The 20,980-nt window shown below is 47.2% G+C and overlaps 1 protein-coding gene across 1 annotated transcript in view; it reads right to left on the bottom strand.

The window, feature by feature from the left end:
• Positions 1–20,980, bottom strand: part of igf1ra (insulin-like growth factor 1a receptor) — a 135,518-nt gene that overhangs the window by 14,037 nt on the left and 100,501 nt on the right. The window contains exons 6-14 of the mRNA XM_069190650.1: positions 18,006–18,214; positions 16,290–16,416; positions 15,617–15,849; positions 14,876–15,043; positions 14,504–14,711; positions 4,393–4,673; positions 3,137–3,273; positions 2,622–2,784; positions 972–1,077 (exon numbers count right to left, since the gene is read on the bottom strand). Of these exons, the coding sequence (XP_069046751.1) occupies positions 972–1,077; positions 2,622–2,784; positions 3,137–3,273; positions 4,393–4,673; positions 14,504–14,711; positions 14,876–15,043; positions 15,617–15,849; positions 16,290–16,416; positions 18,006–18,214 (1,632 nt within the window). The remainder of the gene's footprint in view (positions 1–971; positions 1,078–2,621; positions 2,785–3,136; positions 3,274–4,392; positions 4,674–14,503; positions 14,712–14,875; positions 15,044–15,616; positions 15,850–16,289; positions 16,417–18,005; positions 18,215–20,980) is intronic.

The raw sequence follows: 20,980 nt of genomic DNA on the forward strand, positions 1-20,980 counted from the left end.
AAGATGAGGAGACTCTGTAACTAAAAACAATCCCAGAACTGTATCCAGCTGTTTCTTGAAAGATCCAAGTGAGTCACCTTCAACAACATGGCCGGATAGTTTGTTCCAGAATCCCCTCCTCTCTCTGTAACAAGAAGCACCTCCTGTTTTTAGATCTTGGCACACTTGCTGTTTTGCTGCTTTTTCTGAACACTGGAGAGATTCAGTTCCTCTTACCTGTGTACAACACTCCTTTGACCAGGATCATCTGAATGTGTTCTTGTTGTGCTCAGTCTGATTTATTATCCCTTTTCTAACTATTCTTTTCACTGTACTTTCAGCAGTCTGATAGTTATTTTTATTGCTCTGTAACCAGGGAGTGCTACAATCTTCAGAAGGACATATCTGGCAGCACTATGTTGTGGGGCTCCACATAAATTGCCCATGGTTAAAAAATGTACCACACACTTAAAACCTGGACCCATTTAGCACAAGGAGAGTGTGATCGTGCTCTTGGTATGGCTTCCCAGAAGGTGCGAATTTAAGAAGAAGTGTGATGTGTGACTAAAAAGTAACTTAGTCGTTTAGTTCTTGTTAGTTTGCTCCTTTCGGGCCAAGAGAAAAAAAGCTTTAAGATTCCTAAGCATGAGTCTGGGATGAGCTCTGTGTGACTGTGACCCGGACAAGGAAGAAGCAGCTTTCCGATTGCAGATGAGTGGATGACAGCCACAGGGCACAACTTTTGGTTGGTGCCAATCATTCCTGTTTGTTGTCCTCCCAGTGTTCAGATGCCAAGTCTTCGGAATTCTAACCGGAGGATTGTCAACCTGCCCGTGCTCCAGGACAGAAGCACAACTGCTTTGGTCCACAGTTCTGCTTTGCAAGAGTACACATAAACCTGGCACTAATGTGCGCTTAACACCACAGAAACGAGAGACGGGGCAGCAGGCATGCCCAAATCTCTGCCCACAAACTAGCTTTGGCATACTCACCTCTTCTTGTTAAACACAATGAGCACCACCACCAGGACAGCGAGGCCCAGCAGCACGATGACGGGAAGGATGATCATGAGATAGAACATGTTCTCATATTTTGTGGCTGTAGAAAGAAGAACAGTAGCCATTATTAAATTCTAGCACAGTGGTAGCTCCACGGGACCTCTCCTTAATATCAGAAAGTTCTGCATGCTGCACTGCAACACCAGGGACTCATCTCTCCCACCTCCTGCTCTGCTGAGAGGTAAGTCTCTGTGCATTGGAATGCTGTCCATTTGAGAAACACAACTCAATTATTTGAAAAAGCCACCTTCCCTCTGCTTTTTCGCTCTTTCCTTATGAGCACGTGCTTCCTGTTTACGAAGTCAGCTATGTCTCTCAGGTACAGTATCAATGCTTTGAAATCCAATCCCACCATTTAATGTGCAACACAACACTGGACAAAGGCAAACAGCAGCACTCAGGGTACCACAGGGGTCACCCACAGGCACTCATGTGGAAAGAGGATGGATTTGTTATACCCAACCGACCCATTACATTCAAGTCATTTTATGAGACTGTTCTATAGCTATGGCTCCCACAGTGCACGGGGACGATAGGAACCTGCAGTTTCTCCTAGAACTAGTGCTGGAGATTTGCTTACATTTAAATGGTATTTTTCTCAGATTAAAGAAATCACTTAAAGGCACAATGGAGTTGTAGCCTGAGTTTCCAATACGTTGACCACCCCATTCTTAAGATGCTGCAGAAGTAGTTGGTAGGTGAATAGCTGCTTACTTAAATAAAAGTTTAAAATCTTGATGGTCTGCTGTACAAGAAACAAGCTGATAAAATGCACTGCTGATAAAGCATTGCAGTATGTTTGCTTGGTCACACGCAAACACTAAAACACAGGTATAAACAGATCACACTGATCTCTCAATGTGTAACAAAAAGAAGTTGAGGACAGCACAGCATTTCAGAGAGTGATTCTCTTCATGCACTAGGTATGCACAGCACTTTTGTAGGAGTTTTGTAAATCCTTTTCACAATGATCTCTCCCAACAGGTACGACCAATTTCTAGACATTAAAGTATTAATGTGCAGTTATCAAAGTGACTTCAAGAAAGCAAAGATAAACCAATATGCCTCAGGCGATAGTGGCTCGCGGCACTGCCAGATTACAAAATCAAGCGATTTTAATCAAGAGCCATCCAAGCGTACATGACAAGCTCCTCTCTAACCTCCATCTTGCCCTACTACACAGCTTGCAAGAGGCTGGAGAGCCAGAGAAATCGCTGCCGTGCTGCTAGGAGATTAAGGCCAGCCACCCCCTGCTCTGTCCTGGGGTCACTGTGCCAGCTCTGTGCCACACAGAGAATCCAGGTCAAAACCAGCCAGGGGTATTACCACTGAAGCCCGAACTGCTTCTGTCTGGGCTACAGCCTGGCCCAACCCGCGCTCCGGACTCTGAGCGGTCATGAAGAAGTGTTGTTAGAAACCCAGATGGCTCTGGACCGGATAGCACTCGCTTCAGCACGGCCAGTCCAGAATGCACTCCCTCTGACTAAGTCTCGTCTGTCAGACACACTGACACATTCACAGAACATGCTCCTGTTACTGGGGCAGGGGAAAATAAAATCTCGGGCAGCCTTGCAGTGTCCTTACGTTTGGCTTGCACATAGAAGTTCACGGCCTCAGTCCAAGATCCATTTCCAGCCAGAGAAGTGGCCCGCACCCGGGCAGAATAGTTGCCATGCCCCAGGTTCGACAGTCTGGCCCATCCATGAGTCTTGTAGTGCTGCCGGGAGACGCATTCGTGTTTCTCCATCTCAAAAGAGAAAGACAAAACTGCGGTCAGTCATGTGCTCTAACCAGCAAGCCAGCGGTCTCATAGGAGGGATTTAGATTTGGCTGCTAAAAGCAAATGGTAGAAAAACAAGGGAATAGGGACACAATATTAAAATGTTTAAAAATTCCAAAACTAAATAATTTTCAAGGATACAATTTTGCATTTGGGGGGGGGCAAATACAGAGCATGTCCCGCTATCCAACTACAATTCGCTTATGACTGAAGAGCTACTTCATGTGGAAATAAAATTGAGGCAGAAAGAAAATAGGTTCCGGAAGGAAATGCGGGCAGTGTGGTTTGCCTCATAATATAGACCTTCCTAGGCACTCACCTCCGCGGCCTGACGGAACTTAATCTCGTACATCAGAACAAGACCATTGGGATTCACCGGTTCAGGCCACTTGAGCAAAACACTGTCATCCTCGCCCTTCTCCCATGCCACTAGCCCCGGGATGTCATCAGCTTTGTCTGAAAGGTAACAAAATTAACCATACAGTCGGAAACGTTCAGCTCTGCAAACACGAAATACCAGAGAAAGAGATTTAGAATCCACCCTTGCCTGTCCACGGTATTAGGCAACGAATATGAAACAATGCTAACAGAGCATCATGAGCCCCATGAGTAGACCATATCTACGACAGGCAGGAGGCTCCCATTATTCTCACTGGTCAGAACAACCCCTTAGATCTCATTCCTTCTGAAACCCAGTGGTGCAACAGTCAGTTCAGTCTCGCCCACCTTTGCCCTCGTCACATACTCGGCCATTCTGCCACAGGAAGAGATGGATTTGGGCTGCAGATATTTCCGAAACTGAGGAATATGTGCCACATCTCTGAGTTTGAAGGTGGTGAGGGGAACAGGGCCACTGACTTTCACACACCTGAACATCAGAGGTTTTGAGCACACACAGTCTCCAGATGAAATGTTGTATGGGTTTCATTAGGTGTCAACCAATACTTCTAATAAATGCAGACTGTAAAGACTATGGACAGTATAAAGAGTAAGGATTTCACATTGACAAAAATGTAGCAGAGAGTTACACTAGCAACGTCCCATACAACATTAATGCGATTACTTATCAATGCAGATTTATTACCACATTACAATACCCTTTGTAATTGTTTAGCGACAAAGATTTGAGTTCAGTTAAAAAACAGTGGCTTCCACTTTTACATGTGAAGACAGAGAAATCTTGGTGCAAACACTGGGAGACACTGACAAACTTGAAGCAGAACTGCAGATTGTGTTATGCATGTGTTGTTCCTGGAGGGCCAAAGTAGTGAATATTTTTATTCATTCAAAGCCGTTTACAACACTTTTTCTTTCAGAAAAAAGAGGTACAGGAGATTTCTTTACGATCAGAGCTGAAGAAAGTCTGGCACAAGCTCCCCAGCTAGTTCAAAGGTAGTTGTAAAACATGTCTTCAAACCTGGAGGGCAGTGTGAACATGCCCCAGTTAAACGAGGGGGTCCAGGTGTAACCCGCTCCCGCAGTTTGCCCCCCACCCCCCCCCCCCCCCCCAGCGCATAGGGGGCTCTGTCAGCTTCTGGGGGGGAGGGGGCAGCGGGAGACGGTGGGGCGACTGACCTGCAGGCTTGGTCCTGGAGAAGACGAAGGCGGCAGCGCTGCAGTGCTTGACCTCGTGGTTGCAGGCGTGGATGTCGATGCGGTACACGGTGAAGGACTGCAAGTGGGAGATCTCCGTCCATTCCCGCCCGTGCACCTTGGCCTCGTAGAAGGGATATTCCCGCTGGCTGGGCTCCAGCTCCGTGCCGTTGCCCTCCGGCCCCGTGGCGTTCCCGCCCGTGCTGCGTGGCAGGCTGGCGTTGGCCACGGCGAAGATGTCTCGGCGCCGACGGTCTGGCGGCCTGGGATTGGGTGGAGGAGGAGGTGGCAGCAGAGGGGCAGGAAGAAGGAAAACACAACAATTAAGAGCTGCTGAGAGTGACGGGAGAAAGAGACTCAGGACGGGTCCCCCAGGGAGAGAGAGAGGGCAGAAGAGGAGCAAGCTGGGTGAGAGAGGAAGAAAGTGGCGAAGACTACAGGCTACCCATCCACAGGACGATGTGACAAGAAATGTGATCTCAATTCATCCTTTCCCTTTTCTGCAAAGCCAGTCTCTTAAAACATACAGCCCCCCCCCCGCCCAGCACTCTTCAAAACAGCCGAGGGAGCAGAACACAGGCGCCAGGAGTTTTACAGGATGCCGATCTCTGCAAAGGACTTGGCTCTCGGGCTGCTGTCAATACCTCTTCCATCGAGGGCGTTTGGCAGGAAAAGATTACTGCTCCTCACAGTGAGAAATAAATCTGGTTTAAGGCACTGCCCATGAGAGGTGTCCCTGATAATGCCGCTCGTTTCGGCGGCTCACCGTCTCTGTAAAAGGGATGGTGATTGAGAGAGAGAGATGAAAGCAGGATAAGGAGAGGCACAGCAACAGTTTTGCTTGAGGTAGTGGACTTGCGACCAGGTGCGTCCTGTTGGTACACTGACGACTCTCGCACAGCAGCAGCACAACACCACCGCCAGAGCTCTCACCGACACAGCACAGTGCCATCAACGCCAGTCCAGTCACAGCTCAACAACGAGCGAAGCACTACAGTACGGACAGCCTGAACTTTACACCACATAGGAAAGATCTTACCTAAAACTCTTACTGCATCGGACGGGGCTTCCAACATAAAGAGAAAGGCCCAGACCACGGGGAAACCGCATAGGTCAAATGGCGAGGCTTAGAAAGAAACTAATCACTCTGTGCCCCTTGTTTCCTGGGTTGCTCCGTTCTCCACTATGAGAGGTTTTATTGCTATGCAAATGAATCCTAGTCCAAAAGACCAGTGAAGACAGACCGTGTGGTGTCTCTTTAATGAGCTGAGCCAAGCACAATGTCCCCATGTGGACAAAATGTCACCCCCACACTCTTAAGAAATGACAACCCCAGCTCTAAGCCCCCGGCACTGTGGCGCTGTTGGCAGGGCACAGGCTGGGGCAGCAGCCAGGGCAGGCGGTCTCCTGCTGGCTTGCAGTGACACTCACCAGCCCCTCTCCTGTCAGGCCCTGTGGAGTCAGCAGCGAGTCAAATGACAGGAGCATTGTGTGTCTCATTCCCTCCCAAGGGCTGTAGATGAACAGACGATTCTTAACGCTATTATCACTTCTGATCGAGTAGGCGGCACAATAATTAATTGAAAAAAAATCAATAATGTTTTTTTTTAAATGCACTACACCATGTGGATCATCGTTTGTCCAAAACTCGTTTCCCAATTGTCGCTCTGGACTCGGACATCTGCACAGCTGTAAAACGGGCAGGAGCAAACTAGAAGACACGAACAGAGAGGGGACGCCTGGGCGTACGAGCCCCCAAAGAGCCAGTGAGGCTCCCAGGCGAGCCGGTCAGCAAGCAAGGGGTCTCGAGGGGCCGACGCCGGGCTGGGGCTCTCGGGGGGCCGGCACGATGTCAAGCGGCCATGTGAACTCGAGCCCTTCAGTACGCTGCAGAACGGAAGGCTGTTCTGTTGCTCTCAGAAACTGCACCATTAGATGTGGGGCGCCCGAGTGCCCTGCCTTACAGTCGGAGGCTGTGCATGCTGCAGTTTACCCCCCGTCCTTCCAGAGCCCCCAGAGCTCGGCTGTGCAATGAGGTCACTGGGCACGGGGGAGTCCCTATGAACCCAGAATGAGCTGCCTCTGTCCCCACAAGGCGTGCTCGCCTCTTCTCCACCTCCTGAACCCGACTGCAAGTGCAGGCATCAACAGAGACGGAAAGCTCTGGTAGGTAAAGAGGGAGTTCATTCTGTCCAGAGCTCTGGACTCACAATGCCAGCCTTGTCCCACGTGACGTCATCTTGCTGTAAAACACCGGGATCGGAATGCACTTCATTTTGTTTAAATTTGTATTTCTCTTAAATGAAGGCATTAGCCATGGCCTCGGGGAGAGACGAAAACATTTCTTTTAAAGCACACAGAAGGACAAATGCATCACCGTAGTATGGATTTTAGAAAAGTTCCCTTTAATAGCCAATTGCAGAATAAAAAAAAATACTTTTTAGAATCTATATATGAAGTTTGTAGACTGATTATGTGTTTTTCAAACTGCAGGCATAGGAGGTCAGAAAGGGTCAGATCATTATTTACAACCCACACATGACACATTACCAATCCTTCTGTATCAGTGGAGGTAGATATACAGCATTGCTTTGTTGGGCACTGGATTATTCTTATTAGCATTTAAAGCTCTCACGCTTTCCAGAGGTGCAAGATGGGCTCATGTCTTTGACACTTACTGATTATTCTACTTTGCAGTGAAAACAACCCTGAATAAAACTGAACAGAAACGAAATGGAAAAACAGAAAACACAAAAAGGTACGCTTTGTTGTGGCATCCTCTGAAATGTTAGGGTGGAAACTGTAGTTTAGTGAACTGGCTGCCTATGGAACGATGAATAATATAAGGGCATACTGCCGTCTAAAGTATTTTCCTGGGGCAGGGGTGAGGGGCAGTTTTGCACTGGCTTGGCGGAGCAGGACCATGCTTGTAGGGACCTGTGATACAAGGGTCAGTTTGGGCTCAGGCCAGGAAACTGCTAATGGCAACCCCTACCCTTCGTCACACTCCCATCCATTAGAACGCCCGACATGCCTCACTTTATGTCTGTAGTTCTACTTCTGAAACGCACTTCTCAAAGCGCTCTGCATGTGAATGAATCTGTTACCTACTATGGCGTCTCGAGTTTCCACTTTTCCTTGTGAGCAATAAACTACGGCTTGAATTTAAAAGTCAAAGTTCAATTAAACTGGTTGCCGGGCAGAGCCCAGCGGGGAAGGCAGCTGTACGGGCCGGGCCGGGCGCTGACCGAGGCGGGAGGGGAGAGTCCAGCCCCTCCTGCTGCGGCGGAACACGTTCGTGTAACCCAGCGAAACAAAAGCAATGAAGGTATGAACACCAAAAGCAGAAACACGCAATGAGGAGCTCACTCCAGACGTGCCACCACACGGAGACGGACGCCGACAGAGACGGAAGCAGGGCGGCCGCCTCAGCACACACGGGACGTGAGCGCACGCCACAGCGCGGCCTTACCTAGCATCGCCCGTAAGAGACGTGTAACGATTCGCTCTTTTGGGATCTCTGAAAAGATTAAAACATGGTCCTGCGTTTTATTCCACTACGGGCAAAATCCAGAGAGAGAAACAAACACGTGGAAGGACGGACCGATGGACATTAATAAGAAGGAACGCCGGGACACGCTGACTCGGGAAAACGAGCGGGAAGGGGGGAGGTGTGACATCGGGATACGGGGGGGATGCAGATAATGCAAGACAACCCGTGACTACAGCAACACAAGACGGGATGTTCGGATACTGTACCTGGGATCTACAGCCTGCGATTTAAGACCTGTGGCTAGGCTCGTGGTTACAAAAAAACGAAAACGCCCGATCAAAGTGCTCAGGCTTTCCAAATGAGTAACTAGATTGGGTGGCCTCTCACAAAATGGAGATATAAAATATAAAAAGGTTGGAACAGCTTGCAGGAAACCTGCTCAGTGTAGGACAATAAGCAATGGTGCATGTATCGCAGTCGATCTTGGGGATAAGGGACTATGGATGACGTGTCCATAATGTAAATACTGAAATATTATAACACTACATCCAAAGTCTTTGTCTCAGTGTTCAGATGACCAATATAAAGGCCAAACAGAAAGGGCTAAGTTTTGATTTTCTTTGAAAGTACTAGCAACAGCGCTAACAATTAAATGACAAGCAAAGAATACAAAAACACTGGAATATCGATTTGTTTCAGTTACTGACATCCAGTACTGCTAGCAGAGGTTTATGAACTCTGGTTAGTATATAACTCAAGAACGATATTTGTTAAGCCACACGCTGCCCTATTTCACTGCTTGAGAAAGCGAAAGGCCAGGGCAGCAAGCTCTGGGCCTTCACTCCAGCCTGCGCCCACAGACAAGGGACAGGCCAGGGTCAGTCCAGCCCTCAGACACAACCTACGACACCGCCGGGAGGGAAGAAGAGAGAAGGTTAAGCAGCTGGGAGTGACCCCCACACCGGTCACTCCTCCCCCTCGCAGACAGATAACTGAAGAGAGAGAAAATACAACACAGGGTTTAGTCCGATCTTCTGCTTGTACCTCCAGCCTCACGTGCCTGTCAGGGAAATAACTGGTGAGAAAAGGGCAGTCTGAGAGTTTCTCACACAGCAGCTGGCCCCTAAACAACACCTTCATAGTGTTTACCAGAGACGCCAACCTAATCAATCCTACAACCCATACAGGAACTTCCCACAGCCTGCTTCATTTATCTTGGTGAAACATTTACCCTGGTCAGCGCGCCGAGAGGGACGCAGGTGAGGGCACAGGGCTTGTTTCACAGGAACTCGGGTGCTTGTGATCCAATTAACGAACTCCAAGGCCCTGGCCCTTCGAGCCAGTCCCCGAGTCGTTGTGCACTTCAGCTGTGTCGTAATGAAGGGAATCATTTGCAAATCACCTTAAATAAAACCCCTCTTATGTATAAACAAAACATTAAGTTATTTGCACATGAAAATCATTATTGACAGCACATATATTAGTGTCACATTTCAATTGTATGTTTTGTGCATTGTATTGTTATTAACATTGCATTGATTGTACACATCTTGTAAAGTCCACTGGATGTTGTATGTATTCTGCATTGAACTGTTTGTATTGTTGTCTCTTTATAGGTGGATGATAAAGTAGATTCTGTTTTAACGACTCAGGAACGATAAAAAAAGACACAGCTCCACAGAAACAGTTTGAGATGCCTCTCTCTAACTTCATACACTTCTTAACTTAAAAACAGCATCTGTATTATAATTGCAAAGGATGTAATGCCACTTAGTGGTTGAGATCACCCTGTATTACCCATTTTTAGAGGTTTAAATCGCTTGATCAGTTAAGTGAAAAATGTAATTAAGGTCACTCTGCTCCTCGAGAATTGTCAGAAAGCTGTTCTACATGTTCTCTGAATTTTAACAAACTGCTTGCTTAATCAATAACAATTAAACTGTCACAGCCCTTTTAAAATGTTCTGCTGTAAGGGTGACATACAGTACAACAGTTGTCGGACAGCAGCTCTTCAGGACTAAGGCAGGAGACTTCCGGTTTACAGGATTTGATTCAACGTGTTGTCCTACATAACACAGAATGCCTTAGTCATCTCCAGCCCCCTTAGTTCTCCCTGAACCTACTTACAAACAGCCTAATAGGAGTGGTATATTTCTATAAATTATATATAAATACACTATCCAAATGCACTGAAGCACCCAGCTTCTTCTGCAATTCAGGGTTGCTGCGAATATGAAAACAAAATCTCTTGGAACGGGACAGCTATTGATGCTGATCACTTTATGCCAGGCAAGGCAAAAAAAGGGAGAAACTGCCAGGAATGGTGCAGTGCAGAACCCTAAAGAAGAAGGGTCAGGAGTGTTGGATCAGCTGGACTACTACAGACTGAGTCTGTTCAGCTGCTCCATCTGATCGGGCAGAATCTCATAACCCCAGAAGAACCTGTCTCCAGACATGCTTCCAAGAAACAGCCAGCTTATTTCAAAAAGGTCTGAATTACTAATAATAATAATTATAATAATTGCTTACACTTATATAGTGCTGTTCTGGACACTCCACTCAAAGCGCTTTACAGGTAATGGAGACTCCCCTCCACCACCACCAATGTGCAGCCCCACCTGCACCTAAACCTACTAGTTTAACTTTAAAAAGTGCCTGCAAAATTACCGTCCAGTCGCCGCCTCAACGTGCGCTGGTGAATCAGGACACTCGAGCCTCTGCTCCCACAACACGCAACTGATACACAATGTAAAGAAAAGTCTAATACGCTATAAAAAGGCTAAACAATTTGAGAAGAAAAGCCAACCTGTCTGGCATTTTTCCAAAATCCCAGATGAGGGTTAACGAAAGATGCCAAAAGACACGAGTGGTTTGCCGCGTTCCTGCTTCGAGCAGCTGGAAGAGGAAGCGAGCTCGGCCCCTGCGCTGTGCCCAGGAACCGTCCCGAGGGAAGGAGCGGGCCAGTCTGTGTGTGTCCTGCAGGAGGGAGCCTGGCGTGACGGACCCGCCTGCGCCTCTGCCGCGGCCCCCCCGGGGAGGGGACAACGAGAACGGGAGCGTTGTCCCTCATGCCCCATCAGAATCAACCTAGCGTTTTCTCCTAGTGCCACAGAAAGACAATCTGAAGAAAAGAAAATGCTTTAAAAGGTGTTAAACGTGTTAGGCGCTGCACGGCCTGGCTTTTTCTAAAGAATCCTGACAGGAATGAAACTAGTAACTGCGGCTGCTGACCTGAAAAACATACATTTTTTTTAGAACAAAAACAAAACTGACAAGACATCTGTGTTCCCCTGCCCTTTTGGGGGGCTGTTTCCTTAAACTACAAAAAGTGCGTTTCAACACAAACGCGGCTAAAAACCAAGATGATGGAAATGGATAACAATGGAAGCCCAAGGAGGACTCACTCCCCGCCCAACGTGACCACCACACCTGTCCTCGTCTACACACAGCACACCCTGGACTTAACAGACTTCAGGTACAATGGACATGATCCGCAAATTCCCTAATGTCCGGCAAGCCTCCGGACAGCCCGAGGCAAAGCCCTCAGATCTGCTCCTGCCCGGCTGGTTTTTCATTTTTGTGCGCAGGCGCGAGGCGAGGACGCAGAGCCAGGAGCTAGAACTTCGGCACTTCTGCGGTTCCACAGGTCCGCAGGAACTAGAACTAGGACTACGGTGCAAAGAAACGGTGTCCGATATGAAATTTTGGTAAAATGTCACGGGGACGCAACGTGGAGTGGATCGTTGTCGGTGCTGGAGCGTGTGGATCAGTAGGAGGAGACTGTGCCGTCTTGGGCTGTTGATGCCAGCATGCTGTTGGGAGTGGAAATTCATGCTGAAGCTCACAGCACGCAGAGCACACAAACATCCCTTCCGCTGCTAGCTCATGGCTTTACAGTACATTACTTCTGTTGTAAAAGTGCGGTACTTCAGATTACTGATTGTTTTATAATATCTTATTAAACGCACTGCACTGTAATTGCCATTTTAGAGTTTTCATTCATTACTGATCAATTATGGTGCTATGTTCTGTGATGGCTGGGGGCCACGATTATCGGACAGCTCTTCCCCCTGCGGCAGTGCCATCATGATGTTTACATACAGCTGCAGGATGTATGAATGATTTCATGCGGATTTGCCAGCCTGGACCTGGGGCTCACAAGCAGAACTAGGGGACACTCCTGCAATTCTTCACCTGCTGCGTACACTCGGGCTGCTTGCGTGACCCCAGGAGCCACCAGCCGAGCTGGGCGACAGCGAGCCCCAGAACAGCCGAGATTCCAGGGTGGGAAAGGCCAGACGAATCGGATCTCCTCAAGTCTGCGCTGGCTGAATGGAGGGGATCTTCCCTTTATTTCATTAGTATTCCAGATGGCTTCGCTGTGCATTTCCTGGCAGCCAGGCTGCCGCTTTGACAAAGAGTGCGAGGAGGGGGTGCGAAATGGGAAACATTTCCTCTGTCTTCAGTTTCCTTTTTTGTTTTGGAAATCGTGAACTTTGTAACTTTATTAGGCGCTCTGAAAGCCTGAAAGCACCCTGCCCCCAGTAAAGGCAGGCCGTGTGTTTGTCTTGGGGCTGGCGGATGTTTCTCGCCTGTGAAATCTCCTAGACTGGCGGACTGCTGCTGCATCTGTCCAAGGATGATGAAACACCACAACAAAAATGTTGCAAGAATCTGGCTGACCAATACCACGTTGGTGTCAGAGTGCCTTAACCAGCATTGTAGTGGTAATAGGGCTTCACTCCTCCACGTCTTAAGAAATATTTGAACCGTAGGAGACACTTCATTCCAGCACAAACACATTAAAGCGTCTCATCGGGATTTTCCAAACTCGCACAAAGGTGCCCAATAAATGAAGCCGATACAGGCTAAGTGCAGCACACCTGATCAGCTACCACACCCTGTTTTTGGGGTGGTTACAGGTTAAACACAGATAGGCTGGCCTGCTGTTCACAGCTGATGAAGTACAAACATTCGCAATGACTACATCTGAGCAGAGAAATATCACTTAATTAAAAAATATATATATTCTTCAAAGAGTCAAGATTCAGACCTTTTATCTATGTGTATTCGACTATTTTTTTTAAGAGTAGCGCCCAATTAATATTTTGATTAAGCTAGTAATCAAATTATCTTAAAAGACGCATCAGATTATTCAGATGAACCAATGTACTTTAGAGAGAAGAACTTGATTCTTTTGGTTATATTTTTCTATAGACGTACAGTATCTTGGTACCTCGGCTGCATGTAACCTTTGAAACGCATCTAGAATGAATGCCCATATTTTTTGCTTTTCAGCCTATAAACTAGGTACATTCAGAGGCTGTGTGCAACATTTGCTAATCAAACATTGTGCTCAAAACATCCTTCTTTTAAAGTACAAGTGTTCATTACATCACCAAACAGCGTTCCAACACTAATAAAATTCCCACTACACCACTAACCTTAACTGAGCCATTCTGGGTGAGGATCCCAGCCCCAGAACAAAACCAAACTCCACCAGCCAAACAACTCTGCTGCATAGGCCTAACCTCACCTTACCGAAAATGTCATCCAAGTGGGAAGAAAAACACAACTCATCATGAAAAGATCAAAAGATCAAGCAGAAACCTGCAAATACTGATGTCATCTTCCTCCCGATGACCAGGGCTGAGAAAGGCTGTCTCCTTCAGTTTCACTCAGGATGATCTCTCCCACATCACAGCAGGGGAAAGTAACACTAATCCCACAAGAAGGGCCACAGAGGCACACCTGGTTTAGTACAGAGACAGAGCAGTCTCGGGTGGAGAGGACGAGCTCCACCCTCCCAGTGTCACAGCACTGCCCTCTCCAATGCCTGAAAGCCAAACAGGGCAGCCACAGGCAAGAACTGGCCTTGTGCTACAGGGAGAGCTGTGCCCTGAGTTTACCCTGAAAGAGGCTCACATTTAAAATGCAATCAGTCTCACAGCGTGGGGGAAAAAAGCTTTGAATTCATGAAACATCCATAGCCACTAGCAAGGTAAAAGATAATACAATACAGATGTCACTCCCCTGATATAAAAAACACTGCACCGTCCAAATCTAACGCTGAAAGCTCACCAGATGGAGTGCCTCAGCATTCCCATTAATTTATCAGGTTTCCTTTTGTTTTTCCTAAATGGCATCCTAGTAATTCTTCAAGCTAAAAATATTTCGCCCCCAGGACAGTACTTCTGAACCGCTGAGAGGTGGGGAAGGGCAAAACAAAACACCGGATCTGAGATGACAGGGCTTTTAAAAAACAATCCCCATTTCCCCGCAAGGGGACACACCCTCACACACGGCAAGAGGGCAGCCAGTCCTTGAAAAGGAATCTCAGATGGTTAGAGCTCCGCAGAAGCTGTAAGCAAAGAAAGCAGCTCAATGCTGAGAGTTTCCCCAAAGACCACACAGCCAGTTCAGTGTGAAACACAAAGTCTTCGTCATGAAGGCTGCGCACCACTGTCGAGATCAGCACCTTAGTGTAAGTGGGGTTTGGGTGTGAAGCACTGTGAGACCACGTGATAAGAAGGTGCTATATAAGTGTACGTGTGCACTCCCCCAAATCCCTTTGCCGTCTTCCAGGTTCCTCCGGTATACCTGGGTGTGAAGATGGAGTTGTGCAGGAAGTTTTCAAAGACTTTGCGGTAGGAGGCGTCCTCGGCCTCAGCCTTCAGTTCGTCCACCGTCTTGGGGCAGACGCAGCACGGGCCCTTTTCCCCTCCCCCCGCGTCGGACTTGGTGGGCTTGGTGTCCTCGTCCAGGTCTACGGCCCCCGTGGCTGGGATCCGGATGGGGATTTTCAGCTCTGAGTGCGGGAGAAAAGAAAATCAGCACCAGCATTCCCGGTGCAAACCCTGCCCAACTTCTGTGGGGTAACCTGCTGAACTTGAACCCCCATCTGCTGCCGCTGGAAGCTTTAAACCCTCAGCAGATCAGGCCAGCAACCAGATGAACTACGACAAGGCCCACCTTTGGAGCAGTAGTTGTGTCGATAGAGCTCGCGGTCCTCAGGCTGCTGCTGCCAGCGGACGAGATAGTAGGTGAGGTTCCCATTGGGGGAGGTGGGGGGAGACCACTTCACCAGCAGCTTTGAGGAGGAGTTGGAATAAGACCGCACATCCAGGGGCATCGAGGGCTCTGCAATCCAAAACAAAAACCATTGCAAGTTCAAGCTAAAAGCAAGCAGGACAAAGATGGACTTCTCCAGCCATGATTCACAGCTGGGTCTTTTAAAACTGCTGAAAGCCAAATAGCTTCTTGTTTATCCACTCTTCAGGCTGCACTATACATTTTAAGAGAGACTGAACCAAGTTGCTTTAAAAGTTCCAAATTGAAAACTTTTTTTAGTATACTGAAGCTCAAGCTCAGTACAGCCACCATGCTTTTCTTAAAATAAAACAAAATGTGACAGTAGGAAGGAGTAAACTAGACTGAATTTCAAATTCTAGTTTAACTGTCCTTTAGAAACCAAGTGTCATGGGCAAATTCCTCCCATGTAAATTTCACAGACAGCTCATCAAAGTCAAAATCCTGCCTGTTAACCACCAGAGACAGTGCTGCTGCTGGCATACTAAAATCAATGAAACATAAAGATGAATAATTTGCTTTTTTTCACAAATATCTGGGAATTGCAGCTCAACTGGTTTGGTCCCATTTGCATCAGACGTGATGGAGCACTCAGACCCGCTGGCCCTTGGGTGGGCAGGGTACCTGATGCATTGGTGCGGATGTAGACCACTTCACTCTTGGCTCCCAGGATGTGTCTGTCCTCTGCCGCCAGGGTGATGGCCTTGACAAAGATGGCGTACTGAGTCCAGGGCTTCAGTGGAGACAGCAGGACGCCAGGGTCCCCCTCCTTGTCGGGAAGGTCAACGTCCACCATGTTCCAGCTGTTGGACCCGCAACCGTCCTGTCCATCAAACTCCGTGATGTTCTGGTAGGGCCTGCAAAACACGGCAAGGCCAAACTTGGTAAAAAGGGAAGAAACACTTCACTTCTACCATCCTCCTCCAAACTGCTGGGGCAATACATCAAGAACTGCAGTCTGATGCTACAGGCTGCAGGAGCAGCAAGCCACTATGTGGATAAATAAGGGCCACAGGCCGGGGGTCCTCCTCCTGTCTGCAACTTTTCCTACTACTACTCCAGATCTTCCAGAAGCAAACACCAGGTGCTGCACATTTCAGGTTTGTCATTTTTTCAGGAAATGAGCAGAACCACGCACAGCACAGGGAAAACAAGGATATAAACTGCTCCTACACAGTGCAAGAGGCTGCCCACTGTCGTAGTCAAAACAGCTCCAATTGCCAAGCAACCCCTAAAACCCGCCACTGCCACCAGAGGTATCATTCACAGACACTGTTAACAGACACAACACACTCACGCCTCCTTGTAGTAGACGATGAAGCTGATGAGGTCCCTGTAATCCGCAGGCCGGTACCTCTCCCAGGTCAGCTTGATCTTATTGCTCATGGTGCTGTTGGATTTGAACTTCAGGATGTAGCTCTCGCCTTGAAAAAAATAAACACGTGTCCCCTTCAGGAAACATGCAACCGTTTCCAAGAAAAAGAAAACAGAAAAGCGTGCAGGAAACAATTTGGTTTTGACATTTTAATGTTCATGGGTAAAGTTTTAAGAACACACCGACTGCAAGTCTTTCACAGATGGCGAATTCCCACATGTGCTTCACATGTGGCTATCCATCATCACCGAAGGCTAACAGTGCCGATTCACAGCACGTGAATTTAGATTTGGAAACAACTGTGTCCCCAGATCACTTTAATCTTGTGTGTGCCAAACTGATTTAAACTCTTATTTAAAGGTTACAAACTGGCAGCTCTTTCATTCAAATTCCTCTTGGGGAAAAAAAAAAGACAGAACACTTTTCAGGAAACTGATTTGTGACCCAGGACATCTAGAAACATCCCGAGCAAGGCAGTATGGTTTCATGTGTATTAAAAGCCTACTCTCCCATCTGTTAAAAGAGTAAGCAAATTAAGTTGTTAATTTATATTGAATTACCAAATGTATTCATCTCTAAAATTCTCTTCTATTCAAGAAAGATTAATTCAACCACTCAAAGGCAGCTTATTTAGAAGGATTCTGGCTAGCTTCTAATACCACCTTAACCACCAAGTCTGAATCAGTGTCTAAAGCCCTACTTTCCCCATGACTGACGGTTTTACCATCTAAGCTAATTATTAATAATTACTAGATCAAATCCCTGTAATTGATTACATGAGGAACACAGTGCTGTACCAACCTGTCTATTTAATTTTCATTGCCTGTGATTTAAAGAAGTGAGATTACAGTTTTAAAAGTAATTTTGCATGTGACCTGCTGAAGCAGTTTGTCATTTATCCATTAGTGGCAGATGAACATCATAAATTCACTTTTCTGAGAAAGGAAGAGACTGAACAGCTGCTGCAGTGTTGTGAGCACTGCCCAGGCCCCTGGATTTCAATGGAAATCTAAATCCTAATAAGACAAGTCATGGGGATTTGGTGATGACCAATCACAGAACTGTAAAACCGAAGCAATTAGGTGCTCAGAAAACAACCAAAATGAATGAGCTCATTATTACGCCTCACAAAATAATTACTGTGGCCTCAATGCATCAGCTATGACGCCCTTTCAATACAGGAGCAGAAAGCTAGTTTAAAGATCTAGCTATAAAGATAAAGAAATTCAACAACCTGGATAGTCTGCACACAAAGTGCACAACACTGATGCTTCCTTGTATAGGGTGGCATTAGAAATTAGCTTGTAAATTACTTGTGATTTACCAGACTTATTACAGCAGAAAAACAAACAGGAGTTCTTTACCACATCACGTCTATTTGCCTAAGGCTGTATATACATTGTTAAATTAGGGTTCTATGATCTGAAATTATAAAGACTATCTGAAGAAAGAAAGGAGGCAAAAAAACTAAAATAGTCATGATGAAATACATAAAGTTACATTTTTTCCCAAGAATGATCACACTGCAGATGCTGGACTCCAGGTCTTTATAATTACAGCATTAGACAGGCATGGGCGGTCCTGGAAAGGGGGCTTTTTCAACACGTGGATTCTCGGACAGGTCAGAGCACTACTCACAGCTGGCTCTGTCGCCATTGTTGCGGAAATTGTCCTCTTTGAACTTTTCGGTGATCCCTGTCTTCTCCCACATTTTCCGGATCTCAGAGACACACAATTTGGGATTGAGGGCGAAGAGCAGTCTTCCGGATTGGATGGTAAGGTTGTGGAGGCTCCAGTCCCAGAGGTGCTGCAGGTTCTGGTTGTCCAGCACGTGGAAGGAGTACATGCTGGGACAGCAACACAGAGACAGTGAGCCTATCCTGTAGCACACCCTGTTCGAAAGCTCCAGAGCTATTAGGTGCAACTGTGAGGTAGGATCTGCAAATATTACTCTTCCTGTGTAAAGGAGTTTCTGCACACACCAATTGCAAATTTAATTTAACATCCTATTGCTTCTAACGTTTGCTCTGTATCAAATTGTATAGATATCTGTTCACTCCAGGGATTTTTTTGCTATTGTCCATAGAAAAACTAAAGCCTGGAAAGACTAAAGCCTAAGACTAAAAAGCCTGGAAAACCTCCAAGCAAATCACTACATTAAAGGAAGCGATGAGTGCAAAAAATTTAAAAAATGTAATAAAAAATCTGTACTATGATTTCTACTATGACAGACTTTTCACAAGTTTAGCCTAGGTACCACACCATTTCAGGCCATCTGGGAAGAAGCTGATTAGCTCATATTCCAAGATCAAGATACCAAACATACATCTAAGAAATGTCTGGGTTTGGGTTAGTTTCCTCCGAAGTGGAAGAAGTCTGCCGTAAATGAATGTTTTGTACGCCCAAGCTCACAACAGATGCAAAGGAACAAAAGGCATAACACATGGCAAAGTGCTTTAACACATACGCCCTTAACCTGCGATGGACTCTCACCAAATCAAAAGATCGAAGCGTTCGAAACAGTGAGGGCCGTCTGAATTACTAGTGTTCACCAGGGACTGGCCTCCAGGGCTGATGGCCTCTTCAGCTGTTAAGGGTTATCTTTCAATTGGCAACTCACCGAAACATAAAAAAGGGCGATTTCACTCCCTGTGTTAATTAATTAGGATCACTGATGAAATGAACCCCAGGAGCCTCAGGGCGCCCAGGCCTGGAGCCTGCCATCACCACCACGCGCCTGACCAGCACAGACTGGCCCCGGCAGAACGGCCCAGGCATTCCAGCACACGTCACTAGCCCCTGCGCCGTCTAACCTCCGCCCCGCCAGAGCTGCCCAGACTGACAGGAGTCCGTCCCACCACAAGCAAACGAACGGCAAAACAGCAAACCCAAGCAGGGTACTGTAGCTTTAACAGACTTTGTTCGACTGAACCCTCAGGAATGCGAGGAATGCCTGTAACTTTACCCTGGGAGAGAACAACCAATTAGAGGGGCACAGACTTTCCCATGAGCCTCCTGACCATACGAAGAGAATTCCCATCAAGGGAAGGGCGGGCAGATTGTCCGGCTGCATGTGTACGAGGGGGCTGATTCCTGCCCCCCACGAACACGGTGGACAACAGGAAAAAAAATCCCTGGACTGAACAGATATCTATACAATTTGATAGCTTCATGAATGCAAAAAAGTGTCTTGTGAAAGCAGTGTTACAGGCAGTATAGGGATGTTTAAACGGTATACACAAATATGCACATAAATTGCCTTCATTACAGACGTGTCACACTGCAGTTCACGAACAGCGAAACGTGAACCAGAGGACACGAGCGGCAACAACATGGCAGAACACAGGAGGCGCTTGCCTGTCTGAAGGGTTGTGGGAGCCTGAAACGAGCAGCCCAGCTACGCTGTTCAAGCCGATACCCTGGCTTCCTTCAAGAAACAGCTGGCTGAGATCCTTGAATCAATTAACGACTAACTACCAAACAGGCTAGCGGGGCTGAATGGCCTCCTCTCGTTCGTCAATGTTCTTATGCTCTAATTAGGTACAGCTGTACTCTGGTGCTCCCGCAATGTGCACAAGCAAATGCGAAACACCCTGTTTTCACGAAATGTGTTTCAAATCTTAGGTTTGAGAGGAAGCGGGTGGACAGAACTCAATGACACTGGATGTTTTCTGTTTTAATGGTATTATTCCCGCTGAAGGCGTGGCCGGTTGGGTGTTTTCAGATCTGAGACAGAAGACCTGCCTGCACAGGAGGAAACGGCCCTGCTGCTCTGAAGCCTCCGTCTCTCTGCGTCTAGGGGGAAGACTGTTACACACACCGCCCCACCCTCGACTGAAATACCGGCCATTCAACCTGATTCCTATGGAAACCTTCCCGGGCTCCCAAGACGTGCACGGGGAGAATTCGAAGGACTAGAAATTCCTGGGAACAAACCCTACTCCCAATCTATCCTCACCTGTGAACAACCTTCGCATAAAAACGATCAAGGAGGAGGGAAATTTGTCTTGATCCGCTCCCGTTTTGTTTTTTCTTACAGGGCCTCTGGTGTCCCCATAGGGGGTTATTCTTTCACTGGTTTTGCCGTAGTTGGCATTTGGGTTAAAAAACGTCATTTTTTCTTTTGCTCGGATTGAGAGAATCCTTCATTACCTTATGTAGTCCTGCACAGAGCTTTCCCTCTCGATTTAATTAACAAACGGTTGCCTGTCACCTCACTGACGTGAAATCCTTTCCCACACGTTAAGAAAAATGTCACCCCTACGCCCTGTCATTGCCGGTTCCACAGCTACTGGAGTTTCGTCTCCTGCAATTCTAGAACACCAGATGGATCCCTGCCTAAGAAATCATTTGTGCACACGGGGACAAATCGCAGGGTGTCTACAGGCTTTTTTTACAGCTGCGTGACGCGGACAGATCCTCGCCACCTGACACATGATACGAAAGGAGCTGCATGACGCACAAGGTCAAGTGAACAATGAGGAGCTGTGCTGCGCACCAGACTGACAAGCTGTGAGAGAAAGCTTAAAGGAGTCCCGAGCGATCACGTTTATCCTGATTAATTTTACAGATAAAGCCTCATAAAGCGAGCATATTTTAAAGAACAAATTGGA

Source organism: Lepisosteus oculatus, chromosome 5 (genome assembly GCF_040954835.1).
Source record: "Lepisosteus oculatus isolate fLepOcu1 chromosome 5, fLepOcu1.hap2, whole genome shotgun sequence".
NCBI lineage: Eukaryota > Metazoa > Chordata > Actinopteri > Semionotiformes > Lepisosteidae > Lepisosteus > Lepisosteus oculatus.